Raw genomic sequence first — 13,587 nt, forward strand, 5'->3', positions numbered from 1 at the left:
CCCGGCCAGGTGTCACTTACTCCAGGATGGAAAAACATCAGAAAGGTCATTGAGGCAGGAGGGGTCTTGTCTTGGTTTACAGCGCCTGCTGTATGCTGCATCCAGGGACCTGCCAGTGTGTCCCTAAAGCCACTGTTGAGCGTGAGGGCCCAGTAAAAAGGGTGAAGGGCGACTCCACCCCCCAGGAACCCTGACCAGAGGCAGACACTGGGGCAAACAGAGAATATGACCCTGGACTCGTGGTTCTCACAGAGTTTGCAAAACTGTTCTGAGATCTCACGGGCTTTCTGAGAAAGCCAATCAGAGGTCTCAGGGCCACCTAGGATCTCCCCGGGAAGGAACTCATTTCCCTCTGCAATCACCACACCTAGGCCACGGTTGGAGCGGCCATGAGAGTCCTCGGGGAGCGAGCAGGCCTGGCCTGAGATCTCTGAAGCCTGTGCACCTGTACGTCTGTCTCATCCTGTGCCCGAGGCAGGGGTGGCTCAGGGATTTCAATGCTCTTGGATTTGGAGGGACAGATGGGATGAAGCCCCTGCATAAGGAAAAGCCAGACTCCTGTGGTCCTGCTCTGTGTCCCCGGTGGACATCAAACCACATCGGGTGAGGCTTTTTAGTGGTGTCCAACACCCCTGGCTTTACTGTGAGGACAAGGGTGTAGGCAGACACAGGAGAGAGAGAGAGAGAGAGAGAGAGAGAGAGAGAGAGAGAGAGAGAGAGAAGAAACTGAGGAAACTGAGACAGACAGACAAGGGGTGGGCCAGGAGAGGAAGGGGACTTTTTGTGAACAAAGGCAGGTTCAGTTAGTAAGATAACATAATTGACGAGCTGCAAAACCAGCACCTACTAATTAGTCATTGACTAAAACGTATAAATAATAAATACCTAGCGTCCCTTCTCTATGTCCCCCACTGCCCCACTGCCAACAGGACATCTCACCTTGCTGGGGGGTAGGAGGAGGACACAGGGATGGGTGGTCCAGGCCAACCACAGTACTGTCACCTGGTCACTGGCTCTCCGCAGGAAGGACAGGCCTGGCCTTTCTCAGGGAACGCTGTCATTCAGGGCAGATGGGCTTGAGGAGGAAGGGGCCTCTGGGGGACTCCCCAGGTTAGGGGTGGGGTGGCCCTCCACTAGAAGCCACATGGCAAGGAAACCCTTCAGGTTTCTTGTAACTCAAGCTATTTGAATAATACTGTTTTTTAAAAAAAATTTAAACAACTTTCCCATGTTTGAAACACAACCTTCCTATTCTTAAGTAGACGTCCGGGTGGGCCTGCTTGGCACATCCGGAGATACGGGCGTGGAATTCAAAACTGAAATGCTTTTCCTCGGTCTACGCAGGTGGGTCACTCCCAGCAGCACCGAGCCTGAGGTCTGCAAAGGTTTCGGGAGCCTGGCCTCAGATTGGAAGGACTCTGGCGGTGACAGGACTGCTGTAACGTCCAGCTCAGTTTGGTCCCACAAAGCCCTTGTAAGTTTCATGGTCATGGCCCCGAATGTTCCCATTTTCAAGGACCAAAGAGGCCATGGCTTCGGTCTCCCAGCTACCACGTACAGCCACTTTGATGGGGCTGGCCTGGACCCCTGGACAGCTGGCCATCACGCTGCTGGATAGACCCTGGCCACGTCACCTCCAAGGCTCTCACGCTCTTGCAGCTATGAAGGAAAACAGCTCAGCCCGAGATATTTGGGGGAGATGCCAAGTCCTCCCGAGCTGCTACCTCCCTGGGAAAGGCCCAAGATTGTGACCTTTGGTGGCCTGCTACTTTAGGGCTGGCACAGGATTCCCAGCCAAAGAACTATAAGCAGGAGGGAGGAGGGGAAATATGCTTGGTCCGGGCAGTGCTCATCAAACTGGGTTTTGCAGGGCCCTTGGGTTTGCAAGAGGGATCTTAGATGTCCCGGACAATTGGACCTAGGGGTGCCGAGCTCTCAGAGGGAACCTCATACTCCCTAGTGCTGACCAGCGTGGCCTGGAATTCATCTGCACCTGGACTTCCACTATCGCTATGCTCCATAAACAAAGTTCTGCTGCTCAAAACAAAAGTCTGAAAATCACTTGTGAGGGGCGGGTATGGCAAGGGGACAGGACCCCGGGGGACTTGAAGATCCACCAGAAAAGGTGAGACCAGCCTGCTGCTGGGACCGAGCCATCCTCATCCCCAGAGGCTGCGTGGAAACACAGGCTGGCCCCGCTCTGGCCTCCCAACCCTCGGCCTCCTCCGTCTGATGGCCAGGGGAGCCCCTCACACAAAAGGCGCCCCTAGGGCAGGAGGCCAGGGTTCTGCCCATCGGCCCTGTGGGCTGCTTTCCAGTTGAGATGTCGCCGTGGCCCGTGCGTGGCCAGTGCTACCTTAGCCGGCCGTCGGGCTTGACGGCTCCCAGCTCTGACTTGGGGTCGGGGCTGAAGGAGCTCCAGGCCGTCTGACTGCAGGTCTGCATGACCGGGCAGGCCGTGGGGCCCGTGGTGCAGATGTCCATGGCGGTCCACATCCCGCCCACCAGCGAGTCCAGCCAGCCCTCCAGTGCAGCGCCCGTGGAGGCTGCGTTCCTCCGAGCCTGCTCCACCTGGGCGGGGCTGATGGGCAGGCTGAGGACGGGGTTGAGGCTCTGGAAGCTCTGCTCCATGTAGGCACTGCGGGCCGGCCCGTTGTGCAGCTTCAGCGCCTCCTCTGTGGGTTGGAGGGAATGAGAATTCCATTAAAAGAGCCCCTCGGTCCAGGGAGGAGGCTGATGTCAGCCACTGAACTCACGCGATGGTCTCAGGGGAGGTGTGTTTAGTGGTCCCATTTTATAGGTGAAGAAACTGGGCCTGCAGTTCTTGTACTGTTCAACATGCATCCATGCGGCATCTTCAATTGTCTAGACGGTCACTTATTTTTTTGGTATATTAAAGATTGAACCCAGGGACATTGTACCCCTGAGCTATACTCCCAGCCCTTTTTATTTTGTAGTTTTTTGATTTGAAAAAGACTCACTATATTGCTGAGGCTGTCCTCAAGCCCAGGATCCTCCTATCTCAGCCTCTCAAGTCCTGGGATTACAGGTGTGCACCATCATGCCTGGCCTCAGTCCATATTTTTAAGCATCTACTTTGTGCAAAACATTCACCCAGTACACACTTACTATCATCATCTGCAGGGCATTTGTTGATTTACTTATCGGCTGCAGATATATTAGATACCTATTAACTGTAAGTGCCAGGTTCCATTCTAGGTGGTAAAAAGAATCAGAGAAATTGTTAAAAAGACATCCAGAGGGGTCATGGTCTCCGTGGGCAGACTGACAACGATAAAAAGTAAACAAAGGGATAAAGAAGGCCATTTCAGAGAGGGGTCACTGCCATGAAGACAACAATCTGGGTACTGAGTAAGAGCAAAGGGTTAGCCAGCTATGGCCCCCGAGCCAATCCTGCCTACCATGTGATTTTTAAATAAAGTTTTATTGGAACACAGCCATGCCCACTTGCTTACATATTGTCTATGGTGCCTTCTGTACCATCGAACAGAGGTGAGTCGTTGAGACAGAGACTATTTTTCCTGATCAAGTAGAAGTATTTACTACCCAGCTAGCCCTTTTTGGAAAAAGTTTGCAGACCCCAGGGTCGGAGGGTGACAAGGTGTTCATCTGCATGGTGTGGTGGCGGGAGGAGGCCTTTCCGGGGAGGGGTGACATCTGGGCTGAGGGCCGGCCCATGTGGAGGAGGGAGACACATTAGGATCCCGGGGAAGGGACTCCAGGCAGGGGTCAATGTAGAATCTAGTTAAGCACCTTCCCCAAATCACACAGGCGTGACAACCCAATCCAAAACACAGACTGCGAAGCTCTCTGGGAAGGATGAAGTGCGTGCGTGCGTGCGTGCGTGCGTGTGCGCGCGTGTGTGTTTTTCATAATGGATCTCCTCACTAAGCACCTTCTATCTGCCAGCGGCTCTGTGCAGCACTTCATAGAGGGCCTGAGTAGCAGAGTGTGTCCTGAATCCCCGTGACCCACAGACCTGTGTGTGACTCCTGGTTCCGACTCCTCGTGCCCCAGTTTCCTCATGTAAAAAATGGGGTGGGCACCAGGATCTCCCGCATGACTTCATTCGTGAGGAATGAAATGGCTCAGACAACATGCTCAGAGTGGTGCTTCACGTATCCTGCCTAAAAGTTTAGCTAGGATTATGATTGCTAGTTTTGTTAGCGCATAATCCTTTTACGCACGAGACTACATACACATCATCCCCACTTTATAGACAAGAAAATGGAGGATGCTCTGGTTAAACACAGGCCGATCCAGAGTGATGCTTCTCTTCACGGTGCTCTGCGTTGCTAAAGCAACGGCTCGGGCTCAGTGTTTTCATCCGGAAGCCAGTCTTTCAAAGACTCGCTTTGCCGATCTGTTGAGTGGGGATACTTATCCAGGACCAATTAGACCCACAGGGCCAGCAAGAAGCTCAACTAGTTCATATGCTTTGTAAACAGAGAGGGAAGGAATGTGTATAAAACAGGCTTAAAAGATGAGGGAGCAGAAGGTTTGGGAGGGCAGAGCCTCTGTCCTCACTGCCTTCCACTGACTTCTCTCCACCGGAGTCTCTCCACGCGTCTACTCTGCAACAAGGCAGGGTTTGGGGAAGAGGGCGCTCAGCCTGATAAAAGGCAGGACGGAACGAAAAGGAGTCGTTCACAAAGCGCTGGGGACCAAACATCGTGGTTGATGCAAAAAAAAAAAAAACCCTTGTGAAAAATGAGGTTAACATGGGAAATGCTATTACAGTATCAGTGCATGATGCTCGCCTCTGTAATTAAATTTTCCTCAATTCCACCTCATCAGATTTCTTGAGATTACCAGGGACGCTTCAATAGCGAATTACTTGTGATGAATCATTTTACAAATTGCTTTGCTTCTACCTCCGTGTCCCCTGTCATTGGAACACCGTTAGCAAATACAATTACCGACGACAGGGGGCTGCTCCCCATGGGCAACATGAAACCTGGGTTACCCCAGGCCCGGGTGGGAAGAACTTTGCCTTCCTGGAGACTCTGGGAGAAACCACTGGAAAACTCAGGACCCAGCGCATGGCCCGGCTGCTCTCCTGGGGTGGGTGGGCTCAGGATCGCTCTTTGTGCTGACCTACCAGCAAATCTGAAGCAACAAGGATGTTGCCTCTCTACCATGGCCGGCTATGAGAGCCCTGAGGGATGCTGCGGGCGTGCACGGGATCCGGGGCACTTGAGAATTTCAGTTCCGCCTTTCTAGCTCCGAGGCTGGAACGAACACCGTGTACTGAATACGTCTGGCTATATTCTGATAAAACTTTATTGACAAAAAAAAAAAAAAAACATTGTGTTTGGCAGGTGGGGTCTATGTTTGCCAATCTCTGATTTATTTATTTATATATTCTGAATAACGGCGCTTTTTAAAAGCAAGTATCTTCCATTCATGGGTGGTTTTTCTGTTTACTTAGGGTCTGATATTTTTGAGGGATAGAGTTTCTGTGTTAATGACTATTTTCCAAGCAGTCATTGAGACTTGCTGAAACCCAGTACCTGCCTGGACTTATTTCCCTCTTGTCTCAAATACGATCAGGCCCTCTGGAAGTCCAGCAGGAGGGAATCTAATAAATAGGTCTCTGATGCACAGACGGCTGACATCATCTCATCACTTCCGAGTGTAGGTGGAAAGGAGATGGTTCTCCAGGGAAAATGACTGCAAGAGCTACAGGGAGCAGGGGTCATGCTCAGCAAGGTGACCGCATGGCCCAGGGCGCACCGTCACCCACACAAAGGACCCACGAGGTCCCTGTGCACCGACACTCACCTGGCCTGATGGGCTGCCTGTTTGAGAAGGTCAGAGGTGCGACGAGGAATTTGGTCTCTGCAACTGGCATCCAGTGGTGGAGGATTTTCACTGTCCAGACGCCGGGCCTCAGGGGCAGGTTCAGCGGGGGCTTGTAATGGGTGAATTCAGCCGTGGACTCGATCAGGATGTCATAGGTGGCTGCGATTACGTTGACGGGATCCACCCAGATGACAGTCACCGTCACGTTGGGGCCCTTCCCCCACTTCTGCATTCCCACCGGCTCATCCATGGGCCCCAGGAGCCCCCCAAAGTTGCGGAACAGCCGCTCCTTGGCATCCCAGTCGGTGCCGACCTGCAACAGAGAGGAGATCCTGAAGCCACTGGGTCTGAACTCGAGGGCTGGGTCCCAGGAAGGCCCAGGGTCCTGCGTGGTGGGTTTCAGACGTGGGGTGGCTGAGGCTCCAATGAGGCCACCTCCTCCAGGTTGCACAGCTGGTAGGCAGAAGACCTGGCATTTGGGCCCTGCCCCGGGGCGGGGGGTCACAGGCCTGTGGTCCTTTCCCTAAACCACTGGGCACCCCCTGTGCTCTGTACATGGCATGTGCTTTGGAAACTCTGAATGCATGCCTGCATGTACGAATGAATGGATGATGCCCTCTGGCAGGAAAGGCATGCCCTGCCACTTTGCTGTCTTCCGCTTTGGTCCTTGGTTTTCCAAATTAATGACTTCATTTAGCGCACTTATTCTGAATAAGACTGGATCTCTTGTTGGGCATCGTGGAACATTCCTCAATTCCGTACTGGGGAGGCTGAGATAGGAGGACTGCGGGGGCTTTGAGGCCAGCCTCAGAATCTTAGTGAGGACCTCTGCAACTTAGAGAAATTCTGTTTCCAAACAAAAATATGTAATAGTGCTGGGGGTACAGATCAGAGGTAGAACGTTTCTGGGTTCAATCCTCAGAAACACACACACACACACACACACACACACACACACACACACACACAAAGAAGAGAGAAAAAGATGGGCCTCTGGCTTTGAGCCATCTTATCAGAAGCTGGGGAGAAAAGCCGGGACACTTAGCGCTGCTACCATCGAAGGCGTCCCAGTGTGGCTCCGAGGAAGGGCCAGCTTTGCTGAAATAGCAACAGAGCCCAGTGTCAGGGACCGATGCCACTAGTTCATGCTTCCTGGGAGTATTCTTAGCCAGATTCCAGAAACAGAGAAGTCATACAGTCTGTCCCGTCCAACAGCCAGCTGCGGGGCTGTGCGGTGTTGACCCGCAGGGATCTCGCTTGTGGCTTCCTTCTGCTTTTACCTCCTGCAAGTTATTCCCCACTCAGAAACCAGGCAGCAGCCTCACGGCCTCTCTGCTTAGCACTCCACGACTTCCTGGTGAGCTCGGCTTTGAGCTGGCCCTTTGGCTTTGAGCTGGCTCTTGCTGTGGCTACGAGGCCTCCTCCACCCACACCTCGCAGGCTGGTTCCTTCCCCAGGGTCTCGCCGCCCCACCATTCTCTTCTCCCACATCAACACAGTCGGCTCTTCACCTCTGGTACCTTCCCTGATGCCAGATCTAGAATGGCCCTTCTGTTGCCCCTCCTGCTAAGCCCTACCCTGAGAGCTGCCTTTGGGGATCTGCTGGGCTCTGGTGTGGAAGTCTACTGCCATTCACTATGGAAGAATCAAATTTAAATATGTGCTTGAGCCGGGCGTGGTGGCGCACGCTTGTAATCCCCGTGCTTGGGAGACTGAGACAGGAAGATCGCAGGTTCAGGTCCAGCCTCAGCAACTTAGTGAGGCCCTTGGAAGCTGAGCGAGAACTTGTTTCAAAAAAAATAAATAAATAAAATAGGCTCAGGGGTGTAGTTCAGAGGTAGAATGCCCCTTGAGTTCAATCATCAGTGACATGCACACACACACACACACACACACACACACACACAGAATAATACATAGAATGAGTCTATGATAGCCGGTTGTGGTGGCGCACGCTTGTAATCCCCATGCTTGGGAGGGAGAGACAGGAGGATCGCGCAGGTTCAAAGCCAGCCTCAGCTACTTAGTGAGGCTCTCAGCACCTTAGTGAGACCCTGTTTCCAAATAAAATATAAAATAGGGCTGAGAGTATAGCTCGGAGGTAGAAAGCCTCTGGTTTTCACCCCCAGTACCACCAAAAAAATTTAAAAATAAAAAATAAATAAATTAAAACAATTAAAAAAATAAATATGTGCTCGAGTTCAAACCTAACATTCCGCTCCCCAGCTTCCAAACCCCTCAAGGCTTACTCTCTCACTTAAAAGACCATTTCATCTGAAGGTCTTTCTGGGGCCTGCAAGACCCCTGTCCCCTTTGAGATCTGAGTTCCTACCATTTCCCCTCTTGTTCACTGTGCCCTGGACACACCAAGCTAGCTGCTCCTCAAAGACTCCAGGCTTCTTCCCAAGGCCTCAGGGCCTTTGCACATGCTTTTCTCTCTGCTCAGAATGTCCCAGGTTTCCCTGTGGATGGCTCCTTAGCAGCTCTAAGTTTATCTCTTTCAAAAAACCTGGCAGAATGATAGCTCCTGACAGAGGTAGTCTCCGTTGACCTCCCGAGTCCTTAGCAATCCCCTGAAAGAAGTTTTATTTTTTTTTTTTTTTAGGGTAATGATTGTCATTTGCTGGAGTGCTTCTGTTTGTTCATTGGCTCGCTCACAGCGGCCCCTCTACACCGCACTCTATGACAACAGTACCAGCAGCAGCAGCCTCGGTGCATCTGTCTGCTTTACCACTGTCCTTCCTGAATCTAGCACACTGAGGCCGCTGGGTTTTGGCCTGCAGAGAGGATGAGCACCTCTTCTCCAAGCCAGTGGCATGGGATGCTCATGGGCCGTAGAAATCTCTCTAAGCTGCCAAGTGACATCAGCTACCTGCGGCTAGCCAGGCACCACGCAAGGCCCCAGGACAGTGCTGGCACTGGGGGTGGGGGCGCTGCCATTACATGAAGTCACCCTGCAGACCGTCCTGCCTTCTTGTTTAAGTTTATACCTACACTGAAAAATAAGTAAGACTAGAAAACAAAAATCCAAACCCAAGAGTCAGGCTTCCTGTGTCCCTGGCCAGTGACGGCAGAGGTTCCCTTACCAAGGCTACTGGACCCGTAGGAGGAGTCCTCCCCAGGCACTGGCCACGGGGCGGCCAACACCATTTGTCACTCCTCCAGGTACCCAGCCGCCCAACCACAGGCAGATAAACAGGGTGCGCCGGGCATCAGGCGTCCATCTCTTTAATGGGACATTAATGTCTTCCATGGGCTGCTTGGGCCCCCCCGCACAGAATCCAACTGGGACAGCATTTAATTGTCCCCTGACACCAGTTATTTATGGAGCAGCAGCCATGGCAGCTCAGACCAGCCAGGCTATTTGGAGCCCTAATAGAAAATGTTGGCTTAACAAGAAACTCTTCCCCATGCCTGCTTGACATGGGCACCCAGTCGGCGGGGGATGTCAGCAAGGCAGGGCCATAGGGAGCTGGAGAAGGTCCAGCCAGGGAAACAGAAGCAGGTGAGACCACCCTCCCCACATACTCCCGGGCCCTCTGGCTCCTGCATGTTCTCAACTCAGACTCTTCACTGGAAACCCGACAGCCAAACTCCTTGAGATGAGCTGCCTCTTTAGTTGTTTACTGGTACATGGAAGGCAGGAACGTTCCCCAAGTCGGCTTCTACTTTCTCTTTCTTCCAGGATCAATACCCACAGGCATTCATTCGTTCATTCAAAAATCACCTTCAGCATCTACAAATGAGGCGCACTCTTCCACAAACGGCATGTGCTGGGGACACCGCAGTGAGTAAGGTATGCAGCTCCAGCTCCCTTGCGGACAATCAATAAATGATCAGATAAATCAGCAAGATACCTTCAGGTGGTAAATACTGAGAAAGAAATCATTCAATGGGGGAGCATCAGGGGCATAATGCAGCTATTGCAGCATAAGTGGGCACCCAGGGAAAGTCTCTCTGAAGCTGTGACTTAGACCAGAGTGGCTGAGGAGGAGACTAGCTACGTGACAACCCGGGGGAGCATTCTAGGTGGGTGGTCAGCACATGGCGGGCTAAGGCAGGAACAAGTACGGCATGATGGACAGAGACACGGGCATGAGCGGGGAGGAGAGCAGTATCGGGCAAGACCGGGGGAGAAAGGCCAGACCGCATGGGGCTTTCTGGGCCTGGAGACGGGGCTGCTGTTACAAGGTGATGCTGGATAAATCCACCTCCCATGCTAGGAAAAAAATAACTAAAAGTTGATGCTGTAGTGTGGAGATGGAAACTGCATTATGTGGATCCATGCCTTCATTCACCTGTACGTCCGTCCATCCATCCATCCATCCATCCATCCATCCATCCATATACTCATCTACCCATTTATCTATCTATCTATCATCCATCTATCCATCCATCCACTTATCCATCCATCAACCCATCCATCCATCCACCCATTCATCCACTCATCCATCTATTCATCCACTCATCCATTCATCCATCCATCCATCCACCCACCCATCCACCTCCCTCCCTCCCTACACATCCTCTCCTGTAGTCAAAGCCTGGTCCTGATGCTGACTTTGAGCTCGCCCCTATGCTAGGAGTTGGGGTAACACTAACACAATTAAGCAGGGGATTTGTGGCCCAAGACAACTGTGTTGAATTTTGAGCTCTCCCTCTTCCTAGCTATGATCCAGATAATCTTGGGCTTTCCATAAGCCCCAATTCCCTACTCTGTAAAATGGTACTAACTGTACTATGCCATTAGGAAACTGCTTTGCTACTGCTCCTGTTACTTAACACAAGTTTGGGGGGAGCCACTGGCTAGGATGTACAGGTAAGAGAAGAACAGATTATACTAGAAAAAACAGACCAAGCATCCAGGTTGGATCTGTGTTCTGGTGTCGACTACCTGGCTATCCCTCTCCTCATACCCTGTTTATGGTTCCAGCATCCAGGGTCATCTTGAAAGGCCTACAAATCCCTTTCTCTTCCATCTCCAACCACGCGTGTCTGATGGGGGCACAGAACCCGGCCAAAGGGCTGCAAAGGGTGAGCTCGTGTGAAAGCTCCTGGCCTCTCACCTCGGCAAACTGAAGCCTCCCCAGGTCGCTGGGGGGGCTCGCGATCTTGAACACCTTCTTTGGCATCACCCAGGTCTCCAGGGTCTCCAGTTTGCTCACGGCCAGATTGGTGGCATGATGCTTGATCAGGAAGCCCTGGAAGCGGTCGGCCAGGAAGTAGAGGTGGACGGAGGCCGGGTGGCCCATTGGGTAGTACCTGCGAACAGAGCAGCTGGTGGGTCAGGGCTGCGGTGGGCGGCGGCGCAGAGGGGCTTTCCTCTCCCCCTCCGGCTCTGCTCTTACGCCTCACGTCACATAACGCTCTGGCCACGCTCTTGCCATTGGCCGGGAGGTCACTCCTCAAGTAGCTGCAGTCGCAGTGACTATGAGTAACGTTTTGCTGAGTTATCAATGTGACACATGCTGACTGCGGGGATATACAATGACGAAAATAAAATTGCTACTTTTGATGCCTCTTCCCATAAATAACGTCAATTCAGAGATTTACTGAGTCCTGTGGTGATGGGTTTGGGGAGCGACATGGGTGTGTGAAGGCTGCCGACTGACGCATTTCCCAGCAGCCTCATTTTCTATGCATGTATTTGCATAAATATTACTACATTGGGACCCTGATGCGTATACTGGCTATATTCTGCTTTTGTTCCATGGGACTTCCTGAGCATCCTCACCTCTCTGAAAAGTCTGCAAGGTTGTGTGTACACAGATATTCAGTCATACAGTATTTCATTGTATGTAATAGACATTTATTACAGAGCAGATTCTCTAGCGCTGGTTAAGAAATGGTTTTTAATTTTTTTACTCTTCTAAATAATGCTGCACTAAATAACCCTAAATGAAGACTTGTTTGGAATCTCTCTCTCTCTCTCTCTCTCTCTCTCTCTCTCTCTCTCTCTCATCTCTCTATCTCTATCCCTATCACCTCTATCACTATCTCCCTTCTCTCTCTCTCTCCCTCTCCCTCCAAGCGATTCTCTATACCTATGATCTAACATTATCAGAGATATCAGTGTATGCTCTCCCAACACTGCACCTCTTCCTCACAAATTCCTGCTCACTTAAGGCACACATACAAATGCACACATGCACACATGGGTAGCTTGCTATTTTACAACACAGGTCTTGGAGCCACGGAGGTGCGCTGGCCACAAGGGCTGGGCAGCTAAGCAGAGATGCCAGAGATGGGAGGAGCAGGGAGCAGAGAGCCGGGGGGGGGGGGCGAGGAGGAGCAGAGCTCCTAGCGCTCCCTCCCAGCTCATAGGAGAAGCCACTGCTTCTGCAATGTGCAAATTGCACGGCTCCAAGAGGTGCTTGTGGCTGCTTAATGATGGCATTCCACAAAGCACTGTCCCCGCTCGGCTAAACGCAGGCTTCCCTCTGCTTCCCATCTGCAGTTTTAAGTCTTTATGTCCAATTACAATGGCTAGGGAAGCCACTTTCCTGTGTGGACACACAGTTCCTGAAATCACTGCCTAGTTACTGGGATGCCTTTAGGGGCTCTGCAAAAGAGGAGAGAGAGAGAGAGAGAGAGAGAGAGAGAGAGAGAGAGAGAGAGAGACAGACAGACAGACAGACACAGGCCTCTGGGCCCTTGTGACTCATGCTACCACGCTGTGTGTGTGGCCTCAGGAATGGAGAGCCAGGCCCTATGCAGCGCCATCCAGCAGAACTTCTTAAGATGGTGGGAAATCTTTCTATGCCATCCAATACAGTAGTGGCTGGCCACGCGTGACTCCTGAGCCTTTGAAATGTGGCTAGTACGATGGAGGAACTGTATTTAAAATTCTGTGGCTCATGACAGCTGCAGTGGACAACATAGCCGTGGTTGCGGAAGAGTCTTTGATCACCTGCGCTGGTGGCGCCAAGGCCCGGGGTCTTCCGTATCCAGTGACTTTGCGGTTTCCTTGCACCAATGGGGCAGAGGCTTTTTTTCCCCACCTTGCTAATCTGCTTTGGCCCCTAGCAAATGGTAGAAGGGATCATGCTGGGCCCGAGCCGGGGCTCGGGAAGCCGCACACATTTCCGCTTGCTTTCCTGCACTCTGTGGCCACCACGAGAGTATTCCTGAGCTAGCCTGCTGTAGGAGGAGGCATCTGGTTCAGAGCCTAGATACTACAGTTGTCTCAGCCCGTGCTGTCCAGGACCAGTTGGTAATTCCCAGCTAAGAGCAACAGGGCCCTCCCCGCACTGCCCCGCAGCTGGCCGCACGCAGCAGTAAGCCCAGCTCTGACCTGGCCGGCTGACCCATGAGCTCGTGCTGTGCGCAAAGACATTGTTTCAAAACACCGATGGGGGGCTGTTTGTTATGCAGCATCATGGTGCCAATCTATAAGCAGCACGCAGTAGGTCTTTGTTCTGTGAGGTGGGCAGGCCTTAGAGAGCAGGAGGGCTTGCTGTTCTAGGGGCCAAAAGAAGAAAGCATTTCTAGGAGGAAGAGGTCAATTGTATTCACTGTTTCTCAAGGACAAGAAAATGAGCGACGCTCAAATGCTCCAAAAGTCTGGAATTCTTTTTTTTTTAAAGTATAATTTCACTGGTGCATTGCCATCTCACGTCATAATGAAGTCCGCGATGTCTATGCTGGAATCCTGTCATCTCCACCGGAATCCTCCCTCCACTCTCCTCACGCATCCCTAGAACCCGAACCCTGGTCTGAGCCACGTTCGTTCTTTCTTTACCTGCAGCTGTGCCGGGACGT

At 52.1% G+C, this 13,587-nt stretch overlaps 1 protein-coding gene across 1 annotated transcript in view; it reads right to left on the reverse strand.

Moving 5' to 3' along the window:
- Positions 1-2,352: 2,352 nt before the first annotated feature.
- Positions 2,353-13,587, reverse strand: part of XYLT1 (xylosyltransferase 1) — a gene marked incomplete at both ends in the record, with an annotated part of 299,012 nt that continues 287,777 nt past the window's right edge. Inside the window, 3 exon segments of the mRNA XM_080702416.1 lie at positions 2,353-2,675; positions 5,806-6,139; positions 10,893-11,088. Coding sequence (XP_080558542.1) covers positions 2,353-2,675; positions 5,806-6,139; positions 10,893-11,088 — 853 coding nt within the window.

Source organism: Muscardinus avellanarius (genome assembly GCF_963383645.1).
Source record: "Muscardinus avellanarius genome assembly, chromosome: 10".
Taxonomy (NCBI): Eukaryota; Metazoa; Chordata; class Mammalia; order Rodentia; family Gliridae; genus Muscardinus; species Muscardinus avellanarius.